The 24,520-nt window shown below is 44.1% G+C and overlaps 1 protein-coding gene and 1 pseudogene across 2 annotated transcripts in view; one reads left to right on the forward strand and one right to left on the reverse strand.

Moving 5' to 3' along the window:
- Window positions 1-24,520, reverse strand: part of LOC309964907 (trehalase-like) — a 419,483-nt pseudogene that overhangs the window by 373,271 nt on the left and 21,692 nt on the right. The window lies entirely within an intron of this gene.
- On the forward strand, window positions 1,521-23,554 carry JAML (junction adhesion molecule like; the record flags this gene model as incomplete). Its single annotated transcript, XM_082845718.1, has 9 exons — window positions 1,521-1,563; window positions 4,417-4,571; window positions 6,165-6,390; window positions 10,125-10,237; window positions 13,771-14,008; window positions 17,635-17,773; window positions 19,842-19,902; window positions 21,374-21,457; window positions 23,077-23,554. The coding sequence occupies 9 exons, from the start codon at window positions 1,521-1,523 to the stop codon at window positions 23,167-23,169; spliced, it is 1,152 nt and encodes a 383-aa protein (XP_082701844.1). The 3' UTR covers window positions 23,170-23,554.

Here is a 24,520-nt window from a genome sequence, read left to right on the forward strand (position 1 = left end):
CTTTTAGGCTATAAAAATAGGATCTCATGTGGTAATGCTTTCTGTTTTTCAAAGCACTGTTATCTGCATTATCACATTTGATCCTTGTGTCGTTATCCTCATGTTATAGGCGAGGAAACTGAGGTTCAGCAAGGTCAATGTACTTTCTGCATAAGTGAGACCTAGGTAGGGCCACCTTAAACAGTTTGACCCTGATTTTTCAGATGGAGGACTTTGTTGATTAGAATACAGGTAAGAAATCTCTTACTGTGCTGTAGAGCCTGCAAACCACAACTACTGAGCCTGTGCGCCACAACTACTGAAGTCTGCACACCTAGAGCCCATGCTCCGCAACAAGAGAAGCCACCGCAATAAGAAGCCCGCGCACCGCAACGAAGAGTAGCCCCCGCTCGCCACGACTAGAGAAAGCCCGTGCACAGCAACGAATACCCAATGCAGCCAGAAAGAAAGACAGACAGACAGACAAAACAGCAAACATCCAACAGACAAATTATTAAAAAACAAAATTTCTTAGGTAATCATTTTTTATACATTAAAATGGCCACCATACGTGCTGGACTTCCAGCAGAGCTGGGTAGGGTACTATGATGTTAATACACAAAGAAGACCTTTCCTCCTAGCATATTCTGAGGTGGAATTACTCCAAGATGTTAGGGGTGCAGGGATCATGACGGAGACCAGCCACAGTAGTAGGTAGGAACCCAAGGCTTGTTGAATTGTAACTCCTGGGAGTTAGGGTTCTTCTGTTTTGTTAAGAAAATTGCAGGGCATTGTGCAGACAGTGAATTCTTTCCCAGGAGCTGGTGGATGCAGTGAAATTAATACCACAGAGATAATATAGATGTTTTAAAAGTACTTTTGCCCATGCACAACCCAATTCGCATTCTATCCATGCTATCCTGCCTAAAAAAATATTTAAAAAAATCTCACTGTGGACCTTTCATGTGGCTTCTTTGTGTCATAACTGAGTTTAAAAAATTTCCTCGTATTTGCGTATCTCTTTTCTTACATGTCCAGAACATTCTTTATATATTTAAAGGTAGTCATTTTAATTTAGTTGGAGAGATAGGTAAAAATTTCAGGCTGAGTATCCTGTAATCTTTTGTTTATGTGAAACTCTCAGGTTGTAGATTGTCTAGGGTTGTCACCTCAAGGCTATCCTGGAATTGTTTGCTTTTTTTCTCTTTAAAAGCAACTTTCATCTAATCTTCCCTTATAGCCAGTCTGAGGCAGCCCGCAAGTGACTCTCCAAACACCACTCTGTTTTGTTTCATCATAGCAGTTACCAACATCCACTGTTTCTTATTCATTCATTTGCTGCTTTTTTCCTCTCCATCTCCCCTCCACGTGCAAGCTGCTATCAGCCGGGACCTTGTCTTCCTTGCTACGTGCTGCAGCCCAGTGCCTCAGACAGAGGCTGACTCACAGAACTCTCCATTGATGTGTTAAATTAATGAACTTCTCTTGACACTATTTTCTGACGTTTTTTTTTCTTTTAAGGTTGAAAAATTGAGAGCAGCATGTTTTACCCACCAAAACGCATCCTGGTGCCAGTGTTACTCAGTAAGTAGAAGCCAAGGGACCAAGGAGGGTATTTGATTTCTTGTAAGTCTCATGCGTGTTCAGAAGCCAGTTTTATATATTTTCATTTCCCCTTGCTTTGTTGAAAATGGAAACCCCAACCTGGAACTTCACAGTTTTGTTGAAACAGCAGTTTTGCTTCAACAGCTGTTTTAGAAGCCAGGTAGGAGACTCTTCCTTGGAAAGCTGAATATTCCTCTGCTGCTATTAGAAACAGAATGCCTTTGGGTCCTGACTGGGTGTTTTAGGACCTTCCTATGGGATACAAAGAAAGTTTCTCGCTGGTATTCCTGCACTTTAAATTGTTATCTTTAAAACCACAGCTAGTCTCAGATCAGGAAATGAAATTACCAAAGGGAGTCCCAGAATCCCTGTAATTGTTTTCGTGCTTTAGCTACACTAGTCTTCTTGCAGTTCCTCAAATGCGCTGAGCTCTTTCCCAATTTTGGATGGTTTCTTTTGCCTGGAACCTTCTCTCCCCACCTCACCCTAGCAAGCATGCCTAAGCCTTCCTTATCCTTCAGGTTTCTCCTTAAGCTCCACTTTTAAAAAGCCTGCTCTGGAGTCTCCGGTTCCTACGGTGCTCAGGGCTGCTTCTTCTTGCTAATCCCATCTCTTTCTAACTTTTTCATCCTTTTGTCCCCTTGTCTTCTCTTTATCCCATGGATATAGCTCTGTTGGAAGAATAAATTAATGAGATGCTTTGCTCTCATAGCTTTTTATTTTTTTCTCTTTTTTAAAAAACTTCAAAAAAATTATTTGGTTGCTCTGGGTCTTAGTTGTGGCAGGCGGGCTCCTTAGTTGTGGCATGTGAACTCTTAGTTGTGGCATGCATATGGGATCTAGTTCCCTGACCAGGGATTGAACCCGGGCCCCCTGCATTGGGAGCATGAAGTCTTAACCACTGTGCCATCAGGGAAGTCCCTAGTTTTTTGTCTTTTTAAAGTATGGTTGATTTACAATGTTGTGTTAATTTCTGCTGTACCGCAAAGAGATTCAGTTATCCATATACATACATTCTTTTTTATATTCCATTTTGGTTTATCACAGGATATTGACTATAGTTCCCTGTAATATGCAGTAGGACCTTGTTGTTTATCTATTCTATTTTTCTCTTTATTATTAGTTTTTTAAACTTTGCATGGTGACCTAAACACTGACTCAGCAAAGTGCACAAAAGAATTGTCTTTGCTCTAATTCCAGGCAACACAGCATGTGCACAAGCATGCAGTCAGACATACACACACACATGAAACTGGTATGTATTAGAGAATTTTTTTCCCCATGGAATCAGGGTTATAAAAATCTCAGAGGCTATTTAGACATTTCCTGGGTGAAGCAGCCTGCAGGTTTTTGCCCTTCCATCCAGAGACTTAACAATCCAGCCCCGTGTGGAGCGGCCTGGTGACATCAGGGGGTATTGTGCTTCTTGGAGAGGTTTTCCTCCTCTGTAGAAAGTCTCAATTTCTTCAGCCACTTCTGTGCAAAGGTTACCTGTCAGGTATAAGTTTCTCTTTGCTTCGGTTGTTGCTCTTGCTTTCTAGGGAACTCATTTAATTCTACAGACAGTGCTCTTCATATTACACTAAATAAGCTTCTTATACCTTTAACCACACTTAAAGTTGCTCAGTCCTTCCTTACAGGAAAATTCCAGGTCGCTTTTGCAGGTACTTTTGATTTCTTTCAAAAAATAATTCCCTCCAGAGAGTGGAGAGTTCATGTTTTCTTTCACATCCTCCCCACTGCGTGTTGCCTGCTGTGGGCAGGAAGTTAACACTCTTCTCCCGGGGCAGCAGCTTGGATGGAGAGGTTGGCACATTTTCTGTTTACTCCAAAATTCGTTCACTTGGCTCTTCTTTGATAGGAACTGGCCAGCATCTAAATGTGTCTTTCTTGCTATGGTTATCTCTTTGCATAGAGCATGTCCTGTGAAAACAGAGATATCCATGTAATGGTTTTCTCTTTAGAAATGGTTTTTTCTTTAAGGGAAAAGAGAAATTACTTGAGCAATGGACAGATAGTGGAGGGGTACCGCATGGGCTAACCCTAGAGACTGGAAAGCCAGGGCTGAGGGCAGAGCTGGAGGAGGGAGGTGGGGAGAAGGCAAACAAAGGAAATTCAAGGGAGGAGCTGTGCTCTGTCCTGGCCTAATTACAAGGACCTGCACTACAGCCAGAATCAGCCAGCAAATTCAGAGATAAGCTTTTGTAAAGGAACTAAAGAAGGAGAAAGGCAGAGGGAAGCAAAAGTACCTGTGAACTGGCTTTTCAGTTCCCTAACTGAAACTAGGAGCCAGAGACATCCCATTTCCTGTTTATGGATGTCTAAATTCATGACCTGAAAGGAGAGACTTCAGGGTTTCTCTTCTCTTTTCTTCTTGTTTTCTTTTTGTTTTGTTTCTCTGGCCATGCCACTCCGCTTGCAGGATCTTAGTTCCCCGACCAGGGATCGAACCTGCTCCTTTGGCAGTGAAAGCGCAGAGTCCTCACCACTGGACCACCAGGGAATTCCCTCTCTTCTTTCTTTAGAAAGGAGATTGCAGGGATGAATTCTAGAAAAGGGGAAGGGACTGGCTAGGAGCACAGGACCAGTTAGCATCTATATAGCATGAAGATTGTAGAACCCCTCTGACTTGAGCTACGTGGGGGGAACTACAGAGTATTTCTCTTACCCTTGGGAATGCCATGCTGGTTGGAATGAAGGGCCTCTGAATACTTTGTCCACGTTGGGTCATCTGGGGTGGAAAGGTGCATACACTTGGAGATTAATACTAGTTTTTGTTGCTGAGTGTATTTGTCTGAATGATGCCTCCTCTTGCCTTTTCGACTTCTGTAGGTTATTTCTTGGACCTGAATGAATTGATTGTTTCCTCTGTGGAGCTAACAGTCCACGTGGGTGATTCAGCCCTGTTGGGATGTATTTTCCAGAGCACAGAAGAGAAACTTGTGACCAAGGTAGACTGGATGTTCTCATCAGGAGAGCACTTCAAGGTAAGAAGGAGGAAACACTGCTGTGTATTAAAAGTCCCTGGCCAATGGTGTCAGAATGTGGGGAGAGGGAGAATCAGGTCATCCAGTGCCATGAGACGGGGTTGCAGGAGCTTGGGCTCTGGAGCTTGCCAGAACTGAGCCTCCTCCTGGCCTCTTGGCTGTGTAATCAGCTGGGTAAATGGCTCAAACTCTCTGACATTCAACTTCCCCATCTGTGAAGATGTAGGTGATTATAATAATGGTAATGCTTACTTTTCAGGACCTTGAGAAGCTAATGGGAGACATGCACATAAAGTTCTTTAGTTCCTTTCCTCTATTTCTCCCATTTGTAGAGTAGCATAGGTGGGTGGGAGGGTGAGAAGAGTGAAAACGCATTGGTCTAGACAAAAAAAGTTATGGGCTAGGCACAGGAATGGTGTCACAGGAATTTTTTCTTTGGGGAGGGGGCAGATTCTTTCAGCACTCCACTGACCCATTTATGTGCTGGGGAATCATCTCTTTCTCCTTCATGGCTGCTTAAAGTGTTGGCATTAGCAGATTCAGCATGGCTGAGTGAAGGCCTTTCATGGGAGCTCTTTGGATTAGGAAACAGAGTGTGTTAAGCCTCATCTGAGATTCTGTGGAGATACTTGTATGTCAGGATCATTTGCGAAATATGTCCTAAGTAATACATTATTGACAATAAAGTCCCAATGTTTGCAAATGAAATATCGCTTTTGTAGCTCAGAGCATGTTATCCCTATCATGCTACTGTCACTCAAATTTTTATTACTATTTATTGTTATAAGAGGGAAATACCCATGGTCAAAGTGAAAATAAGAATTTCCCATGGCTCCCCCTCCCAGTCTGTAAACCATTCCCTGTTGATGACTCCTTCTCATGCATTATGATAAGCTGCCTGGAGGAGGGCAGAAAGGACAGCGGTAACAGCCAACATGCTGGGGATTCTCACAACAGCCTGTCTGTGGGATTACATTTGGATGCCATCGAATGAGGAGGCCATGGCAGAACACAGGGTGAAGATGGGAGATGCTTTTCAAAAGTTGTGAGTTTGAATCCCCAGAGTGATCTTCAGAGTGGGTGTTACATTTTACCTTAAACTGTAAGAAATGGAAATGTGTTGACCCTGTTTCTCCAATTGTCTTTGTGTAAAATGAGCCACAGAGCCTTGTGCAAGTTAGTGTATTGCCAGGCACACGATGATGGTGATGATGATGATGATGATGTTGTTGATGATGAATTGGGTACCAAGTACTATTTTTTTTTTTTTTTGCGGTACGCGGGCCTCTCACTGTTGTGGCCTCTCCCGTTGTGGAGCACAGGCCCCGGACGTGCAGGCTCAGCGGCCATGGCTCACGGGCCCAGCCGCTCTGCGGCATGTGGGATCTTCCCAAACCGGGGCACGAACCCATGTCCCCTGCATCGGCAGGCGGACCCTCAACCACTGCGCTACCAGGGAAGCCCCCAAGTACTTTTTGATCACAGTGGTGATGATGACTATGCTGCCTCCACAGAACAGGGGCTTTTGAATCCAGACTCCTGGGTCTGGTGCCATGGACTTCACATTTTCTCTGATGTTGTATTGCCCTCCAGGATGATTACGTGCTCTTCTATTATGCCAACATCAGTGTGCCTGTGGGGCGTTTCCAGAATCGTGTGAGCTTGGTGGGGGACATCTTACACCATGACGGTTCTCTCCTGCTGCAAAATGTGGAAGAGGCTGACCAGGGAAACTATACCTGTGAAATCCGCTTCAAAATGGAGAGCCTGGTGTTCAGAAAAGCAGTGGTCCTGCATGTACTACCAGAGGAGCCCAAAGGTACATAAATGCTTACTCAGAGAAGGGCGAAGGGGCAAGAGATTTAGTGTGCAGTGAGGGAAGCGAACTGATTTTGTTGAGCAAGTGGCAGCCATTGTGCTATGTACTTACCACGGAGTGAGTCCTCAATAAAATAAAAATAATGATGATCATTATTTTATTATTACTTTATCATGTTTCAACCTCATGAAAATGCTGTGAAGGAAGAACTGTATTCTTTTCATTTTACAGATGAGTTAACTGTGGCTTAGAGAGATTAAGTGACTTGCCTAAGGACATATATTTATTAAATGGCATATCCAGTACTTGGACCCTGGTACCTCTGTCAACAAAGTCCATGTTTTTTTTTCACTATACCCTGATGCTTCCCATCAGTTATCCATGTTGATGTTGTGTCCATATTTTGTAGGTAACTATGTTAGGTGTTCTGGGGGATATAAAAGAAATGAGCAGATCTCTCTAACTTCCTAGGACCTCATGTTCCCATTTATAAATGGCTTCAGTAGATTGTTGGTTTTAAAAAACATGTTCTATAGAACGCTCAAGGTCCAAGGAACCTGGTGGGCCACACAAAGCATGAGAACAGGGCAGGGGATTGATAGAGGATCTAGTTGGGCAGGACCTCAGGCTTCCACCTCCACTACAACCAAAGTCCTTTTCCTTTTTCCTGTTGTATTCATTGGGCTGCCAGATAAGATTTCGTTTGAAGAAAGAATTCTGCTGCTTTAAAAAGTTTGAAAACCACAGAATTAGATACATTCTTTAAAAGTGTGAGATAGAAGGAACAGTCTTTAGCCTCAGGAGAGCTTGCTGTTTAGTGAGTGAACTAGAATCTGGACGCCCCACTCCCTGCCAGCTAGTTTAGGTCCATTCTTTCAATGAGCTCCTTTGGAGCACCCTGTCCCCATCTCTGGTGATATTCAACACACCTGTTCAGTTGTGTCTCCCCTGCTCACCTGGATCTGTGACCATGACCAGCCCTAGACACAATGCCTGGCATAGAGTAAACATTCAGTAAACATTTGTCAAATGAAGGAAATTCTTAAATTAGCATCCCTCACTGGAATCTGACTTCTAAAAAATGGAAGGGTAGAAGGAATTGTAGAAGGTGGCCTCTGGTCTCTCTCCTAATTTTTCCTACTTTTTTCAATTGCATTTTTCTTTCAATTTTAAATCTATGGCTCTCCAGGAAGAAGAAATGAACCAACTGTTTGTGTCCCCCAAGGATTATCTTTGAGTTACCCCTTTCTACTTTGTTCTCTGATGCTGGGCCTGAGGACTACAAGCATGTCCTACAAAATGGGTGCCTATTCCTGCTTAGAAGAGACACAGAGGGAAGGAGCCCAAAGGAGGCAGTTTTAAGAACTGAGTCCATGGGAGCAGGCTAGAGCAATTTTAGGGGTAGTCAGATTTCCCAGTAGCCAGTGGAGCAACTTGTATTTACTTTTCCTTTCCAGCCGGCGTGGGAATAGCTCTAACTCCTGACCATTTGCCTGGTGGCCATCTCCTTCCATGTGAAAACTCATCTAGATTTCCTCTACAAAGTTTATCCTTCAGTTTGTAATTTTTCTGTGTTTCTACTACTTCAACTCTTTTATTCGTAGTTCTTATTTTAAACGCTATAGACAATTTTCTTTTTTCTTTCTTTCCCTTTCGTTCTTTCTTAGGAATTTGCTTCCATTTTATTCTGTGAAAGGATTTTAAGACATCTGAATGTGTGTGTCCTCAGATTATACACTTATACTGTATAGATATATTGTATAATAGTTGACGAAAAGTATAAAGAGAACAAAAAGTTATCTTTATTCAAACTTGTGCATATAATTTCAGTCAGATGATCTTCATTTTTAAGATTCAAAATTGAATTAAAGTTTTCATATCAGATGAATTGCTTGAACAATGTTTTGAGTTTGGTTTAACATTTTGGAAAATGTTGTTCAAGGAGAGAAAATATTCTTATTGAAGGGATTCGCGCACATGGTAGGTAGTATAGTATGTGAGCTTTAGGTGACCTCTGGATCCCTAACTTCATTACTCTATTATTTTTATTCTATTCTAATCTCTTTTCAATTTATAAAGGTCTATGATTCTAGAAGGGAGGCAATCTAATGAAATAATTAAAAGCTCATGTTTTGGAATCACACCTAACAGTGCTTTAAATCCTAATTTAGAGAAAGTTCCTAATATTTGGAAAACAAAATTTCAGTGGTATAGACAATTTTCTTACAAATAAAAATAATATTAACTTCCCATATTTTTGCTCTAGAATCAGCCATCCTTCCACTTATGTGAGGTGGTAACAGTAAAGGGAGTGAGAAAGCGTGGGCTTTGTTTTCACTCAGGCCTGGGTTTGAGTGCTGGCTCTGCCTTTTACTGGCCGTGAAGCTCTGGGCTCTTTCACTTTCTTCCTCTGTGAAATGGGAGAGTAATAGTGCATATCTCAAAATATTGTAATGACTAGGTGATATCCTAGGTGTCTAGCACATGCCTGGTGTGTTGAAGGAACTCAGAATGTTCAGTTCTTATTATTGCATTTAAAAAACAGGGTTCAATTCTTAATATACTCATAGATTTAGAGGGTGTTTCCTTCCCTATTGGTATTCTTTGCAGTGAATTTTTATTACTTCCAAAATAATTCCCTCCATAGAGTTTTGAGTTCATAATATTTTCTTTTGCTTTCCTCCCATTGTGCGTCTTTCCTCCTGGGTGGGAAGTTAACGTTCTCCCAGGGACACAATTTGGATGAAAAGGTTAGCTGATGTACTGTGTTCCTTTATGAGCTCCGCTTAATGCTCTCTTGAAGGAACTCTGTCCAGTTAAGACCTAGGCTTGTGTCTCCCTTAAATATCATCCTGCCTTTCTTTTCTTAATTGACTTTGTGGTCGATTTGTATAGAGCACTATTGAAAAATCAGAAGCATCTTTCCAATTGTTTTCTTTTTCAGGGACTTGTTGAAATGACTAAAGCAGTAAACATATGATGGGGTCAGCTGCTTATACAAATAAGCAGGAGGAAGAGACTATTTGTTGGAAAGCCAGGAGCAGGGGAAGGGGGAGCAGATGGGGAAGTGGGGGCAGGGATTAAAACAGAAAGAAAAGCCAAGAGGAAAACTGTCTGTTGTCTTGGCCTAATTAGCAAGCAGTCCTGTGACCTGTACTCTAGCCAGAATTGTCCTAAGCAAGTCCTAAGACAACTTGTAGAAGAATAAAAGAAGTTGAAGAGAGTTACCCGTGATTCAGTTTTTCAGCTAGGAGAGCCAGTGGATTATTTATAAGAATGAGAGTTATAGAACTTTCCACTTCCTGTTTATGTTAAGCAGATGTGGGTATCTAAGTTGGTGAACAGAAAGTGGGGGGCTTCAAGGTTTTCTGTACTTTCTTTATCACAAGCTTGAAGTGGAGTTGGGGCTTGTGGGAGAGGTTCTAGAAAAGGAGAAGGAGAAAGGAATTAAGAGAACCAGAAAGTGTTTACTGAAGTCAGTGGGACCCCAATGTTGGTAGCTAGAGGGTATTGTCTTATCCTTGGGGTATTGTGTGGATTTGAGTGAGAGACCTCTGAGTACTTTGACCACACAGAATAATCTGGATCACCTGTGGAGGGAAAGTGTGCAGTGTTTGGTGGTGACATTGATTTTACTGTTGAGGATCTTTGGCTAAATATTATCTCTTCTAGAAGTTCTTTGGCTTCTATAGATTATACCTTGAGTTTGACTTGATTTATCATTTTCTCCCCAGAGCTCATGGCTCATGTGGGTGATTCGACTCAGATGGGATGTGTTTTCCACAGCACAGAAGAGAAACACATGACCAGGGTAGACTGGATGTTCTCATCAGGAGAGCACACCAAGGTAAGGAGGAGAAACCCTCATTGTGTATAAGAAGCCCCTGGCCGATGCTGTCAGGACAGAGTGGGGAGATCAAGAATCCAGGCACCAGGTGCCATGTGGTGGTGTTGTGAGGGCTTCGGCTTTGGACCTTGGCAAAGCTGGGCCTCTCAGCTCAGCCACTTGGCTGGGCAATTTCAGCTTCCGGTTGGGAAAAATGACTCTAATGAAGATGATGAAGAAGAAGAAGTAGATGCTGCTGCTGCTCAGCTTTTCAGGTTGTCAGGACGCATATAGGAGACAGCTGGTGTAAAGCATTTGTACATGACTTGGCCACTGCATTTTAGTTTAATTCCTCTTCTCCCTTCCCCTTTTCGTAGAGTCCGTGGGATAGCAAGGGGGATGATTTTGGTGGCCTAGCCAGGAAGGCAATGGGCTAGGCATAAGCACAATTGCATTCGTATTCTTTTTTTAAAATTAAAAAAATTTTTTTGATTTTTATTTTTAATTAATTTTTATTGGAGTATAGTTGCTTTACAATGTTGTGTTAGTTTCTACTGTACAGCAAAGTGAAGCAGCTATATGTATACATATATCCCCTCTTTTGGGGATTTCCTTCCCATTTAGGTCACCACAGAGCATTGAGTAGAGTTCCTGTGCTATACAGTAGGTTCTCATTAGTTATCTATTTTATACATAGTATCAATAGTGTATATATGTCAATCCCAATCTCCCAGTTCATCCCATCCCCCCTTCCCCCTTGGTATCCATGCGTTTGTTCTCTACATCTGTGTCTCTATTTCTGCTTTGCAAATAAGATCGTCTATACCATTTTGCATTCTTATTCTTTTTTTAAAAAAAATTATTTAATTAATTTATTTTTGGCTGCGCTGGGTCTTCGTTGCTGCGCGTGGGCTTTCTCTAATTGCGGCGAGCGGGGGCTACTCTTTGTTGCGGTGTGCGGGCTTCTCACCGAGGTGGCTTCTCTTGTTGCCGAGCACGGGCTCTAGGCACACAGGCTTCAGTAGTTGTGGCGCGCGGGCTTCAGTAGTTGTGGCGCACAGGCTCAGTAGTTGTGGCACACGGGCTTAGTTGCTCCGCGGCATGTGGGATCTCCCCGGACCAGGGCTCAAACCCGTGTCCCCTGCGATGGCAGGCGGATTCTTAACCACTGCACCACCAGGGAAGCCCTCTTATTCTTATTTGGGTTATTTTTGTGAGTTTTCTTCTGTGCCCCATTGCCCCATTTATGTGATGGAGGGAATTTTCTTTATCTTCATGGATGCTTCGAATGTTGGAATTAGTAGGTCCTGGGGGCCAGGTTGAGGAGTACTTCATGGGAACTCTGAAGTAGTAAACAGCAAGTTAGTTCATTAGACCAGTAGATGTCAATTATGGCATGGTGATATCCTGATGAGTCAAGGTGTGTTGTAAGAGATATCTCAGGTAACTTATTGTTAATAAAAGTTAAGGTACAAAGTTTAGAAAAGATTTAACTTTTATAAATGAAGACATATTCCAGGTCATCCCTACAAAAAGTCATTTATACTCACTTGATTCCTATATGCTGAGTGGGTCAGAAATGGTGGCATCCAGATGTAGAGAACAAACGTATGGACACCAAGGGGGAAAGTGGTGGGGGGTGGTGGTGGGATGAATTGGGAGTTTGGAATTGACATGTATACACTAATATGTATAAAATACATAACTAATAAGAACGTGCTGTATAAAAAATAAATAAAATAAAATTCAAAAATTCAAAAAAAAAAAAAAGAAATGGTGGCATCATGGTGGGGTCTGGGGAATTACATGTAGTTCCAGATTCACCTCTGGGAACTCGTCATGCATTTATATGTCATCCACCAATGAGACACTGCAGAAAATAGGATGAGAGTTGACGTTTTGGGTTGTGAATTTGAATCACAAGAGACAAGCCAGGTCTTTTCATTCATGTTTCTGTTTGTATGCCCATTTCCTTTTCTTAAAAGCTTTTAAAAAATAATAATATTTATATAACTTTATAAAAAACTCCAACACATTTATTTAACAAGTGTTTTTAAAGCATCTGCTATGCAGTGAATACTCAAAGCTCCTGCCCTGATGGGGGACTTACAATCAAGATGGAGGGACAGAACCTAGGGGCAGGACAGGAATAAAGACGCAGACATAGAGAATGGACTTGAGGACACGGGGAGGGGGAAGGGTAAGCTGGGACAAAGTGAGAGAGTGGCATGGACATATATACACTACCAAATGTAAAATAGGTAGCTAGTGGGAAGCAGCCACATAGCACAGGGAGATCAGCTCGGTGCTTTGTGACCACCTAGAGGGGTGGGAGGGAGACACAAGAGGGAGGAGATATGGGGATATATGTATATGTATAGATGATTCACTTTGTTATGAAGCAGAAACTAACATACCACTGTAAAGCAATTATACTCCAATAAAGATGTTGAAAAAAAAGATGGAGGGATATACATAGTAAAACAATGAAGAAATAAATACATGATATGTCAGGTAATAGTAAGAGCTATGGAGAACAAGAAAGCAGGGTTTTGTGGTTGTTATTTTATGTAGGTGGTCAGGGAGACCTCACCAAAAAGGTAACATTTGAGCAGAGGTCTCAAGGAAGTGAAGGAGGCAACCGTGCATCTGTCCAGGCAAAGGAAGCAGCAAGTGCAAAGGCCCTGAGGCCAGTACTCAAGGAGCAGTAAGGAGACTGGTGTGGTTGGAGTGAAGTGACCCAAGTAGGTGAGGAAAAAGCCAGTAGAAGATGAAATCAGAGAGGAGATGGGGGTGGGGCGGCTCATGGAGGACTTTGTACTTTTAGGAGAAATGGAGGGCTATTAGAGGGTTTTGAGCAGAGGAGTGATACGATTTAACTTATATTTCTAAAGGTTCATCTGCTGAGAATAGACTGTAGTGGGGAGTATAGAGGGATACAAGTTGAGAAGCTCTTGTAGAAATCCAGGTGAGAGATGGTGGCTTGGACCAGACTGTGGAAGAGGTGAGAAGTGGCTAGATTTGGGATGTATTTCGAGGGTAGAGGATTTGTTGTGGGATTAGATGTGAGTTGTTCAAGAAATAGAGGAGTTAAGGATGACTGCAAGATTCTTAACCAGAGCTTAAGGAAGAAGACGTTGCCATTTACCAAAATGGGATGGATAAGAAGGAACTGTTTTGGGGGAGAATTTTGGAGTTCAGTTTTAGACATGTTTCAGGTGCCTATTGGAAATCCAACTGGATATGTCATAAAAAGTAAAGGTGTACTTTTACTTTTTTTACTGGAGAAGTGCAAAAAACTGAAAGTCCCTCATTCCCACTTTCCTCATCCCTCTCTTGAGATGGAAGAGTTGTTTGTGGTTTGGTGGCATCCTGCACAACTATGTGCCCGCGGACACGTGTGTCCATGGATTTGTGTTACTTAATACCTTCTGATAATGCCTTTACTGTTTCCACACACAGAGTCTGTGAGTCCTGAGAGCTCCCCTCTCAACCTTCCCGGCGCCCCTCTACCCCAGCCCTTCAGTCTCATACGTTTTGCCTTTCCCTTCTAGGAGGAGATTGTGTTGCGCTATTACCCCAAACTCAAGGCAGCCATGGGATACCCCCAGAACTGGGGCCGCTTCCAGAACCGTGTAAACCTGGTGGGGGACACTTCCCACAACGATGGCTCCATTGTGCTCCACAGAGTGAAGGAGTCTGATGGAGGAAGCTACACCTGCAGTATCCACCTGGGGAACCTGACAGTCAGGAAAACCACTGTGCTGCACGTGATCCTGAAAGAGCCTCGAAGTATCTAACATTTGGTTGGAGAGGGAGGAGGAGCCTCATAGCTGGTAGGCAGGACCAGGACTAGGGTGAGGCTGGAGAGGCTTCTAGGGTACAGAATTTAAGGAGGCATCACTCCCAGGTGCTGTACTTGCCTGAACCTGATAAGCCCAGCACTTATGAAGCACTTGTACCCTGTACTTGCATGACCTTGAGAGTGAAACCTCCTTAAATTTGGTGCCCTATGCACCTTACTTGCCTCACCCTAGTTCTTCCCTGCTGGAAGGTCAAGGAAAAAAAAGCTCATATTGAGTGAACACCACCCCTCTGCCAGACCTCACTCATCATTGGTGTAATATACTAAGTTAAAAGTACAGGAGCTCAGAGATGGATTGGAGTTGTTTTGACTTGGCTTCAAGGGAGATGCTCTGTGCTCTGTAGTGGAAAGGAAGATGGTCCCGAGCTGGTGAGAGACAGCAAAGAACAGAGAGAAAACAGGAAGGGGTCAGAACCAAAAATAGAGGGGTTTCCTGATCAAAGATTCTGTATTTTGGCGAAACACTGTGTATTAAGGCCATTGGTGTGTAGGAGAGTAAAGACTAAATTGTGTTGACTGATAGAGGTTGATAAGTGAGGAGTTCAAGTTAAACCATAACCCAGTTAGCAGTCAGGATGTGGCCTGTGGACTTTGCCTTTTGCTAGGGACCCAGGGCTGGGCTGCGGTTGGTTGGGGGCAGGGATAGAGGTGAGGGTGCAACACACCCCAGTACCTCTGGCCAGAGACCTAAGTCTATGGAGGCGCCTTCTTGCCAATAGCAAAGAATCCCAGCTGGAGAGGGAAGCAGACAGATGGCTTTCTTCACTCTCAGAAGTCTTAGCTCCACTTCACAGAGAAAATAGAAGCCATTAACGGGAGCTCATTCAACTTTGGAGCCCTCCCCGCCCACAAACGGACCTACATCCACTCCCATCGTCCTCCCTGCCCTGCCATCCTGAGCTCCCTTCCACCCAGGGCTTATCTGAGCCCCTGTGCTCAGGTGGTGCTCTCTCTTCCTTCTCAGGATCCTCACAGCATGGCTCTTTAAGCCCGTACTTTCCAAGGGCTTCTACCACTCAGCACAAACATACACTCCACTCTTCCTCTTACCTATGTCCTTGTCTCCTTTAGCTCTCATCCTATATCTTTATTTTTCTTTATTTTTCTTCAACCCACATACCTTACAATTTACCCATTTAAAGTGTACACCTTGATGGTTTTTAGTATATTCCGAGTTGTGCAAACTTCCCCACAATACATTATGTATTTCTTTCTTTACACAGCCAGATAGCTTGCTAAAGGGCTGGACATGCTGTCTCCTATCTCATCTCCCACTAATTGATAGCACACTGCATTCAGTCTTCTGCTTCTACCTCTGCTCTAGCATAGATCCCCAATGGTACTCTAAAGGCACATCCTTGACCTCCTCTACCTCAGTACTATTGAACACCATGTTCTATATACATTCAATATATTCTATGTTAGATACAACTTTATCTGTCTGCCTATCTGTCTATCTATCTCTATGTATTATATGAGCTCCACCCAAATATTCCACAAATACTCAAATACAACATATCCAAACCTACCCCTCTCACCTCTCCCCAGCCCATCCCTTCAACCTCAGTTAATGTCACCACCATCTACACAGTTATCCAACTGGATGCCTGGGAGTTGTACTTGATTCTTCCCTTTCCCACGACCCCCAGTCTAACAAGTTGACAAGTCCTGTCATTTCTACTACTGACTTTAAAAATATATATATCTTTATTGGAGTATAACTGCTTTACAATGTTGTGTTAGTTTCTGCTGTACAACAAATTGAATCAGCTATGTGTATACGTATATCCGCATATCCCCTCCCTCTTGATCCTCCCTCCCACCCTCCCTATCCCACCCCTCTAGGTCATCACAAAGCATTAAGCTGATCTCCCTGTGCTATGCAGCAGCTTCCCACTAGCCACGCATTTTACATTTGGTAGTGTATATATGTTGATGCTACTCTCTCACTTCATCCCAGCTTCCCCTTCCTCCACTGTGTCTTCAAATCTGTTCCCTACGTCTGCGTCTTTATTTCTGCCCTGCCGCTAGGTTCATCATACCTTTTTTTTTAGATTCCATATATGTGCATTAGCAACCCGTATTTGCTTTTCTCTTTCTGACTTACTTCACTCTGTATGACAGACTCTAGGTCCATCCACCTCATTACAGATAATTCAGTTTCGTTCCTTTTTATGGCTGTCTACTACTGACTGGATCTGCCTCCTCTCCCATCTGTCACCACCGCCTTATTCTGGCTGTCTCATCCCCGTCTTGGACTGTAGGCCTCTAACAAGTCTCTGCTTTCATTCTCAGTCACTACCCCTCATTCTTCATGCAGCTCTGAGTGCCATCTTTCTCAGTAACAAATCTCCACTGCTTATAATCTCTCAATGTCTTCTCCATCGCCAAGGAAAAAAATCCAAACTCTTCACTGAGATAATCAAGGTCCTGCATGACTTAGCTCCTTTTATTCATCCAGCCTCATTCCCCACCACACCGACAAACACAACCTTTGAACCAGACCCATGGAACTCTTGCTAGTTTCTAAAAGCACCATCCTGTCACCTAAAAGCACCTAAGAGGGCCTCCCTGGTGGCGCAGTGGTTGAGAGTCTGCCTGCCGACGCAGGGGACACGGGTTCGTGCCCCGGTCCGGGGAGATCCCACATGCCGCGGAGCGGCTGGGCCCGTGAGCCATGGCCGCTGAGCCTGCGCGTCCGGAGCCTGTTGCTCCGCAACGGGAGAGGCCACAACAGTGAGAGGCCCGCGTACCACAAAACAAAACAAAACAAACAAACAAAAAAAGCACCTAAGAGCTCCAGACCTTGGGTATAAGGTCCCTACCATCCTTCCCCATACTGTTTGCCAAAAAAACCTTGATGTTTCCTTTAAGACTCAACTTAAACTCTTAAACTTTTGCTGACAAATTCTCAGGTTCTGCTCCCATAGAATTGGGTACCCTTTTCTCTATGCTGCTCTGTACTCTATATGGACAGCTCTCAAAGCATCTATAAGCAGTCTGTGGTTTTCTGTTTACATTGTCTCTCTCCTTGAAGGCAGGGACCACGCACTATTTGTCTTTGTATCTTCTGTGCCTGGCGATATCAGGCACCCAGGAGGTGTTTGATGTGTATGTTCAGAGTGAACTGAGGAAATGAGTGAAGGGCGCCATAAGGGTGGAAGTGCTTTACTTTGTATCATGACTATGGGGCTGAGTGTTGTGGAGCAGGCTCTAACATGTCTGTTATTTCTGTCATTTGGTAAACCACATTTTAAGATAGAATTATTAATGTGAAAGGAAACTCTACTGTAGGGGAGGTGATATTCTCTTTTCCCACCAACCTTAGTCTACATTTTAATGGTAAGCGGGGGCGGGGGTGTGTGTGTGTCAGCGGACTTTGGTTCTCAATCTAATGGGGACAGCTGGAGTCCTAGTGTTTCAACACGGAGTGGAGTCTGACCTTCTCCTCCCACTTCTGACGTGGCTGTTGCTACTTGGTCTAGAACTGGTGAGGCTCCCAGCTCTTTTCTGGATTATTGAGGCCCTGTCGTTACTTCTCTCCTTTCCCAAGCATTGGTGACCTCAGTAACCCTCAGACCTGAGATCCTGGGCGGTAATCAGCTGGTGATCATTGTGGGAGTTATCTGCGCCACTATCCTGCTGCTTCCGGTTCTGATATTGATTGTGAAGAGGACCTATGGGAATAAGAGGTACAGGGCTGCTCCCATCTCTTGGGCTGGGGGGCTGGAGATGCCTCTAGCCTGAAGTGGAAGAGAGTGATAAGGCTCTAAGTGTGCCATTTTCACAGAAGGGGGAGTTTTAAACCAGAATCATCTGTGGTTACCACATAGACGTCATCGTATAGTGACCCCACCCCCTTTGCTCACTGTTATACTGAAAGGCCTTGCACATTCCCACACCATCCTCATTTTACAAAGATTACACAGACTTACAAATGTTGGTCCAAGTAGAGCACAATTAAGAGTGTAAATCTTATGCAAGAACCGTAATGGTGCTATTCGATGCCCGAAATGATTTTTGAATTGTCCACAGTATGTATGTACTTCGTAGAGAAGCTCAGACTTTGAGGGTTGTCAGTGGTTTTATCTGAAGGACCACATTTTAATTATGAGAAGCTACTTTTGAATGAATGGCCTCAGGTCCTAAATTATTTATTGTTGAAATGTGTTTTTAAAGGCTTGAAATTCTACCAGTACCTCAGAAATACACCGATGCTCTGGGCACGGGCACTGGTGTTTCACTGGCTGTTGGCAGGCTCATATCCTTCTGTTTATCCAACTATGGATGAACTATGTTGCTAGGGCAAATTGACTCTCTTTTTGAAATAATGTCAATGGGCAAGAACCCCCATTAAGACTGAGTAGTGCTGACTTTTGGGACTCCTTTCCCCATGGGACATGTATTATCCAGAAACTGGTGCTGCCTGCTAGGTTTGCACTTGACTCCCCAGGGGCTCTCTGACTTGGTTTTGAACTTGAAGGTCTTTGCTTTGGGCATGTGGACAGCACTGAACCGAGAGTTAGACAACCTGGCTTTCCCTATCAACTCACTTCTCTGCTCTGGGCCTCAGTTTCCCTCAAAATGAAGAGCAGCATTCCCATGTCTGTCTACTAGTTTATTCTAAAGAAATAGTCGGACGGATGTGCCGAGACTTGTGCATAAACGTGGTTGCTGTAGCAAAGATTATAATTAAAAACTGAAATCATTCTCAGTGCCTGTCAGAAAGGTAATGATTCAATGAATTGGCATTCCATTCAATGAAATACCGCATGGCTCTGTATGTAATGATGGAGAAAGATGTCCGAGGAGTAGTATTATACAATATATAGTATGATCTCATTTTAATAAAAAAGCATATTATGTAATTCTCTCTTCAGCAGCATATATACTAAATATATTTTGTGTGAGTATACTTATGCTTGCATTGAGAGAGGTTTGGAAGGATAATTCTAAAATACTAATAGTGCTATTTGGGATAAAAGAAAACGTGGGTCCTAGGAGGGTAGGGGGTTTACGGGAGCTTCAACTTCAGACTGTCTACATTTCTGTATTATTTGAGTTATTCTACAATCAGAGCATACAACTTTATAATCAGAAAATACGATTAAAATATTTCTACTCTGAGACAAAAAAATATATATTCCTTTCTAGCTTTAACCCTGGTTGTTGTTGTTGTTGTTATTTTTCTTTTTTCGCTCCACCTTAGGCCAAAATAGGAAAAAAAGGAAGCCTATTTAGTGGCAAATGCAGAAGGCAGATGGTCGAGCGATCAAAGGCCAAGGGCAGAGAAGGGGCTGGAGCTCCCAGCCCTGGGTGTTTGAGGGGATAATTCTGCTTGGCCTCCTCCCTGGAAGAAAGAAGCCGGAAGCCTTTGAACCGGTGTCTCGCTGAGCTTCTGCTGCTCCTTGCTGGCTCAGCTCCATCTCCCCAGTCCTCGGAAATGTTAAAATCGAATCCCATGGCCCCTCTCTATTAATTCACTTAAAATTGTTATGGGCAGAAAACTTGTTAGTGTGACAATAGAGAGGTTGAAGCTGTCATTCAGCCTAAACTATCTCCAGATGCCTTTCTGCTCTCGGTGAAAGAGATGCATCTCTCAGATCTCAAGCGGAGCTGGGTAGTGTGGGCTGTAGGTGTCTGGGAGTAGTTCCTAACCTGGGGTCTCTCTCTTCATAAAACTCTGTGTGGTCTCATGTTGTCACCCTTGGATATACGGTGCTGGTTGGGTAATTCCACATGCTTTTCATGCCTTTGCAGTTCAGTAACTTCCACGACCTTGGTCAAAAACCTGGAGAACACAAAGAAGGCAAATCCAGAGGTAAGAGAAGAACTGTGCCATTTTGCTGCTGTGCTCAGTGAGGGCAAGGTGGAGGCTGCTCCAGGATCCAGGTGGTGTGAACTGTGTCTCACTCATCGTTATGTCTCGGCGCATCCAGTGCCTGGCACAGAGCAGCGGCTCAGGAAATCTCCATCACTGCAATGAGTCCCTGGGAGAGTGAGTGGCGTGGGGCGGACAGGGCCAGTCCAGCAGCCCAGTACATCCTTCGAGGGCCCTGGGAAAGTCCCAGTTCAAGCCCAGCTCTGCCACCTCCCTGAGCCTCAGTTTTCTCATCAGTAAAATGAGTTTAAGGACAAACATATTTGCCCCGTTGTAAGGTTCAAATAACATGATGATAGGCAAGTGCTTTGTAATCCATGAGGCACGGTATCAGTATAAAGGATGATTATGATCCATTCCAGAGTTAAGTGAAGGAGTTAATTGTTCAGATTAAATATTCGGGAACCTTTAGAAAGAGAGGATCAAGAAATTTTTCAACCATATTAATTGTGATAAATAATTGCTACCAGGGACTGAGAAATGGATTAGTTTCCTTGAACTCTTTTTTTCCCCTTTTGTTCTTTCATTTCTTCCCTCCTCCTTCCCTTTTCCCCCCTCCCTCCCTTCTTTCTTCCCTCCTTCCTTCCTTCCTCCCTCCCTCCCTCCCTCTCTCTCTCTCTCTCTCTCTCTCTCTCTCTCTCTTTCTTTCCTTCGAAAAACTCCTCTTATCATATTTACCTTTCCATCTTTTGGGCTGTTTGTGACCCAAGAGTAGGATTTTCTCACAACATAGTGCAGGGGACTCCAGAAGTCCAAGACTTTGTCAGTGGATGATATCACTTCTCCAAATAGTGACAGGAATGGGAATCACAAAGTACCTCTGACCTCACAGATGTGAAGTTCAGTGAGGGCTGTTCCTGGCATATAAACCCTCTGGAAGAGATGATGACAGTTAGCTGCTGATGAATGCCGTCCTGCCATGACTCTAATTAGGAGGAAATAATCACAAAGTACAAATAATTTGGCAAGATAAGAATTTTCTGCTGCTACCTCAATGCCCATCCAAACAAAGATGTTTGATTTTTTTTTTTTTGGCCGCGGCATGCAGCACGTGGGATCTTAGTTCCCTGACCAGGGAGCGAACCCGTGCCCCCTGCATTAGGAGCGTGCAGTCTTAACCACTGGACCGCCAGTGAAGTCCCAGATGTTTGACTTTTGAACCAAAGAATTTGGTTCTTAAGATAGTGCTCTTTGCTGATGAGCTAATTTTCTTAATTTCCAGGAAGTCTGAGGACTGGATGATCGTGACCTATGATAATTCTCTAGCTCTTAGTAACCCTCTGACCTACTGATTTTGGTGGTTGATGCCCTCGAGAACCCCTGTCCCCTTGAAGAGTGGTAGATAGCCTTTTCTCTGGTGTGTAAGACTTGTTGAGTTTTAGGAATATTTACATGATTTTCTCCCCTCTAGAAACATATCTACTCCTCAATAACCATGCAAGAGGTGACTGATGAAGAATCAAGTGGGAAGTCAGAGGCCACCTACATGACCATGGTGAGGAATATTCTGGGTCCAGCCAAGCCAGGCATCTGGAGGCAGGAAAAGGAGCTGGGAAGGATACGGCAAACTCATGGGGGATGCACATTGCTAGGTCCCCTGGGGAGGCCACTCTGCTGAGGGCAGAGATTTTTCTAGGTAGTAGGAAAGGGTGAGAAGCTGAAGCTCTGCTGGATAGAAAAGTCATATCAAGCTTGTCCTTGTACCCAGTTTCGAGTATTATGAGCATCTCTAGGGCTGGAAAGGATTGATCTTAGCATAGTAACGAGGGGGCTGTAAGATCCTTGCACAAGCATTGTGTCACAAGGGATGGTTTTCCTTCCTTTCAAAAGATGCCTTCCAACTCTTAGATTTTTAAATTCCGTGACTTATTATACCTTGGCATCATCTAATTGCCGGTAAGGCTTCATGCTGAATTTCATGTAATAATACAGAGTCTGATTCCTACTTTCTCTTTGCTCAGCTGTCCAGGGAAGTCCAGCACCTAAAAAAGACACTTGCTGTGTAGTGAGTAGGGGTAAGGACAAAAGGACTGAGCTGGCGAGAGATATGATGCCATCTGCAGACTAACGATAGGCACCCCAGCCATGGAGGGAGCCGTGTTCTGCTGGGTTCAGGGAGGCTGGCCTCCTCTGTTTATAGGATGGTGGCTTGTGTTTGTTCCTGTCACACCAGCGCTAAGGACACATGACTTCCAGATAATTACAGCAGAGAAAGGTTCTGCCAAGGAAGTGTGAGATCAGAGCCCTGGCCTGGCTCCACCAAGGGAAACATAAGCTCCCCTCTGAAGTTGAATATAGTCATTCCCCTCCCCCCTTCCTTCTCCTGTTATAGCCATGTGGTGCTACAGTGACGGCCAGAGCCTCATCTTAGCGACCTGCTGATACAGCTGCACAGTGGCTGCTGCGGAGTGTGTCAGCCACCTGGGTGGTACTGTTTGCAGATAGTCTGCGGGGCAGAGATGATGGAGGAGGGAAAGCCAGTTTCAAAGCCAACTTCCCCATGTTCACTGCCAGGTGCTTGCGATTTAAACTTTGCAGAAAATGGCAGCCCTGTCCCCTTGAAACGGTTTCAATAAAGCGAGTGTGATGAGAGGACAGGGCCACAAACTCAAAGCCCTTCAGGGGTTGTCAAGTTATTTTAAAACACTATGTACCAAATTAAACAAGCCCGTGGGTGAATTCTGGCCTGCGTACCACTTGTTTGAGACCTCAGGTAGGGAGGTGTTATCTGAAAGAGAGCAGGGTAACAAAGAACCTTTGCTTCTTGATTAAATTTACTTAAATGAAGGGGGCACCGCGCCGTGTCCCCTTTCTGAGGCTGTATAGCACAATGGTTAAGATCACAGGCTTTGGAGTTGGACACACCAGGGTCCAAATCTTTACCCTGACTTAGAAGCTAGCTCAGTCTTAGGCAGGTAACTTAGCTTCTCTGAACTTCAGTTTCTTAATCCTTAATGGGAATAATAAATCCTATCTCTCGGGTGGTAAGGATCAAATGAGACAGTGCATGTGAAATTCAGAATTGGGCCAGACAGATGGAAAGAGCTCAATAAATGGCAACTGTTCTGATTGAAATGCTTCTTACAAATGTGCTTTGTTTCTCTCTCCCCACAGCACCCAGTTTGGCCTTCTCTGAGGTCAGCACCAACTAGCCCATCTGACAAAAAGTCAGATGGGGGAATGCCAAGGACAGAGCAAGCGTTTTGAAAAGAAGGGGGAGTTCCCTTTGCCCTTGGCCGCGGCACAGACTCTCTCTTCCTTGTGTCCTGAGTCCATGTCAGATCCCCTGCCCTCCAAGTCCTCCCCCGGCCTCATTGCTTGGGCAAAGGGCTGAGGATGGAGGGCTTGAAGCTTGGCAGAGAGACGGGACAGCTCTGGAGGAACAGGCCCTGATTAGGGGGAGCATGGACTTGGTCCCTCTGGAGCGGGACACTGGCCCTGGGGACCCTGACTGAGCTGCCCCAGAGGCCGCAAGCATCCCATCAGGTCAGACCCTCTGCTTGGACGGTGCTCTTTGTGGATGGTTCCTGGGAAGAATCACAGAGATAAAAACCAACCCAAATGATTTCTTTGGCCAATTATCCCCAAATAAATGCAGTTTGTGGAAATCATCCTGTGTTTCTGCCCTGGCTGAGAGGCAAGTGGAGTCTTGGTGAGGAATCTATGGTCTGGAACAATTGAAGTGACTGGAGGAAAGCCCTGCTGTGACTTACACACTGGGGTTTTGAGGGGGTGAATGGGGTTGGAAGTGGGGTATGAATACGGCTCTTTGACTTAACACAGTGCTTCTTGATCCTGGCTGGGTTTCAGAGTGGCTGGTGGCTCTCTGCTGGGCTCCACCAGAGGTGCTCTGGTTTGGAATTCTTGTGTGGAGCTGGGGCGCTTGCCTTTTACAAAAGTGACACTCATGCGTCGCCAAAGTGGACAGCCAGTGATTTAACTCTTGGTCTGAAATGTGAGGCTCCCTTACCTTTGGGTTACTATTGTAAGATTTAATGAGGTTAGTTTTTAAAATCATTTGGTTCTGAACTCCTATTTCTAGTCTGGGCCCAGCTCAGATCTCCTCGTCTTTATTCCCACAGGGCCTTCCTCATTCTCTGCATCCCACTTTTCCCTCTTAGCCATTCAGGGCCTGGATAAAGAGCAGGTCTTTTGTGGGTCTCTGATTTCTGATCCAATCTTAAGTGAGCTGCATTTTTTAAAATTGGAGTATAGTTGCTTTACAATGTTGTGTTAGTTTCTGCTGTACAGCAAAGTGAATAAGCCACATGTATACCTATATCCCCTCTTGGATTTCCTTCTCATTTAGGTCACCACAGAGCATCGAGTAGAGCTCCCTGTGCTGTACATCCTGTTCTCATTAGTTGTCTATTTTACACATGGTAGTGTATATATGTCAGTCCCACTCTCCCAATCCATCCCACCCTCGTTTCCCGCCTTGGTATCCATACGTTTATTCTCTACATCTACATCTCTATTTCTGCTTGGAAATAAGTTCATCTCTACCATTTTTCTAGACTCCACATATATGCATTAACACACAATATTTGTTTTTCTC

The sequence above is a fragment of the Leucopleurus acutus genome (assembly GCF_964270905.1).
Source record: "Leucopleurus acutus genome assembly, chromosome: 8".
NCBI classification, from domain to species: domain Eukaryota; kingdom Metazoa; phylum Chordata; class Mammalia; order Artiodactyla; family Delphinidae; genus Leucopleurus; species Leucopleurus acutus.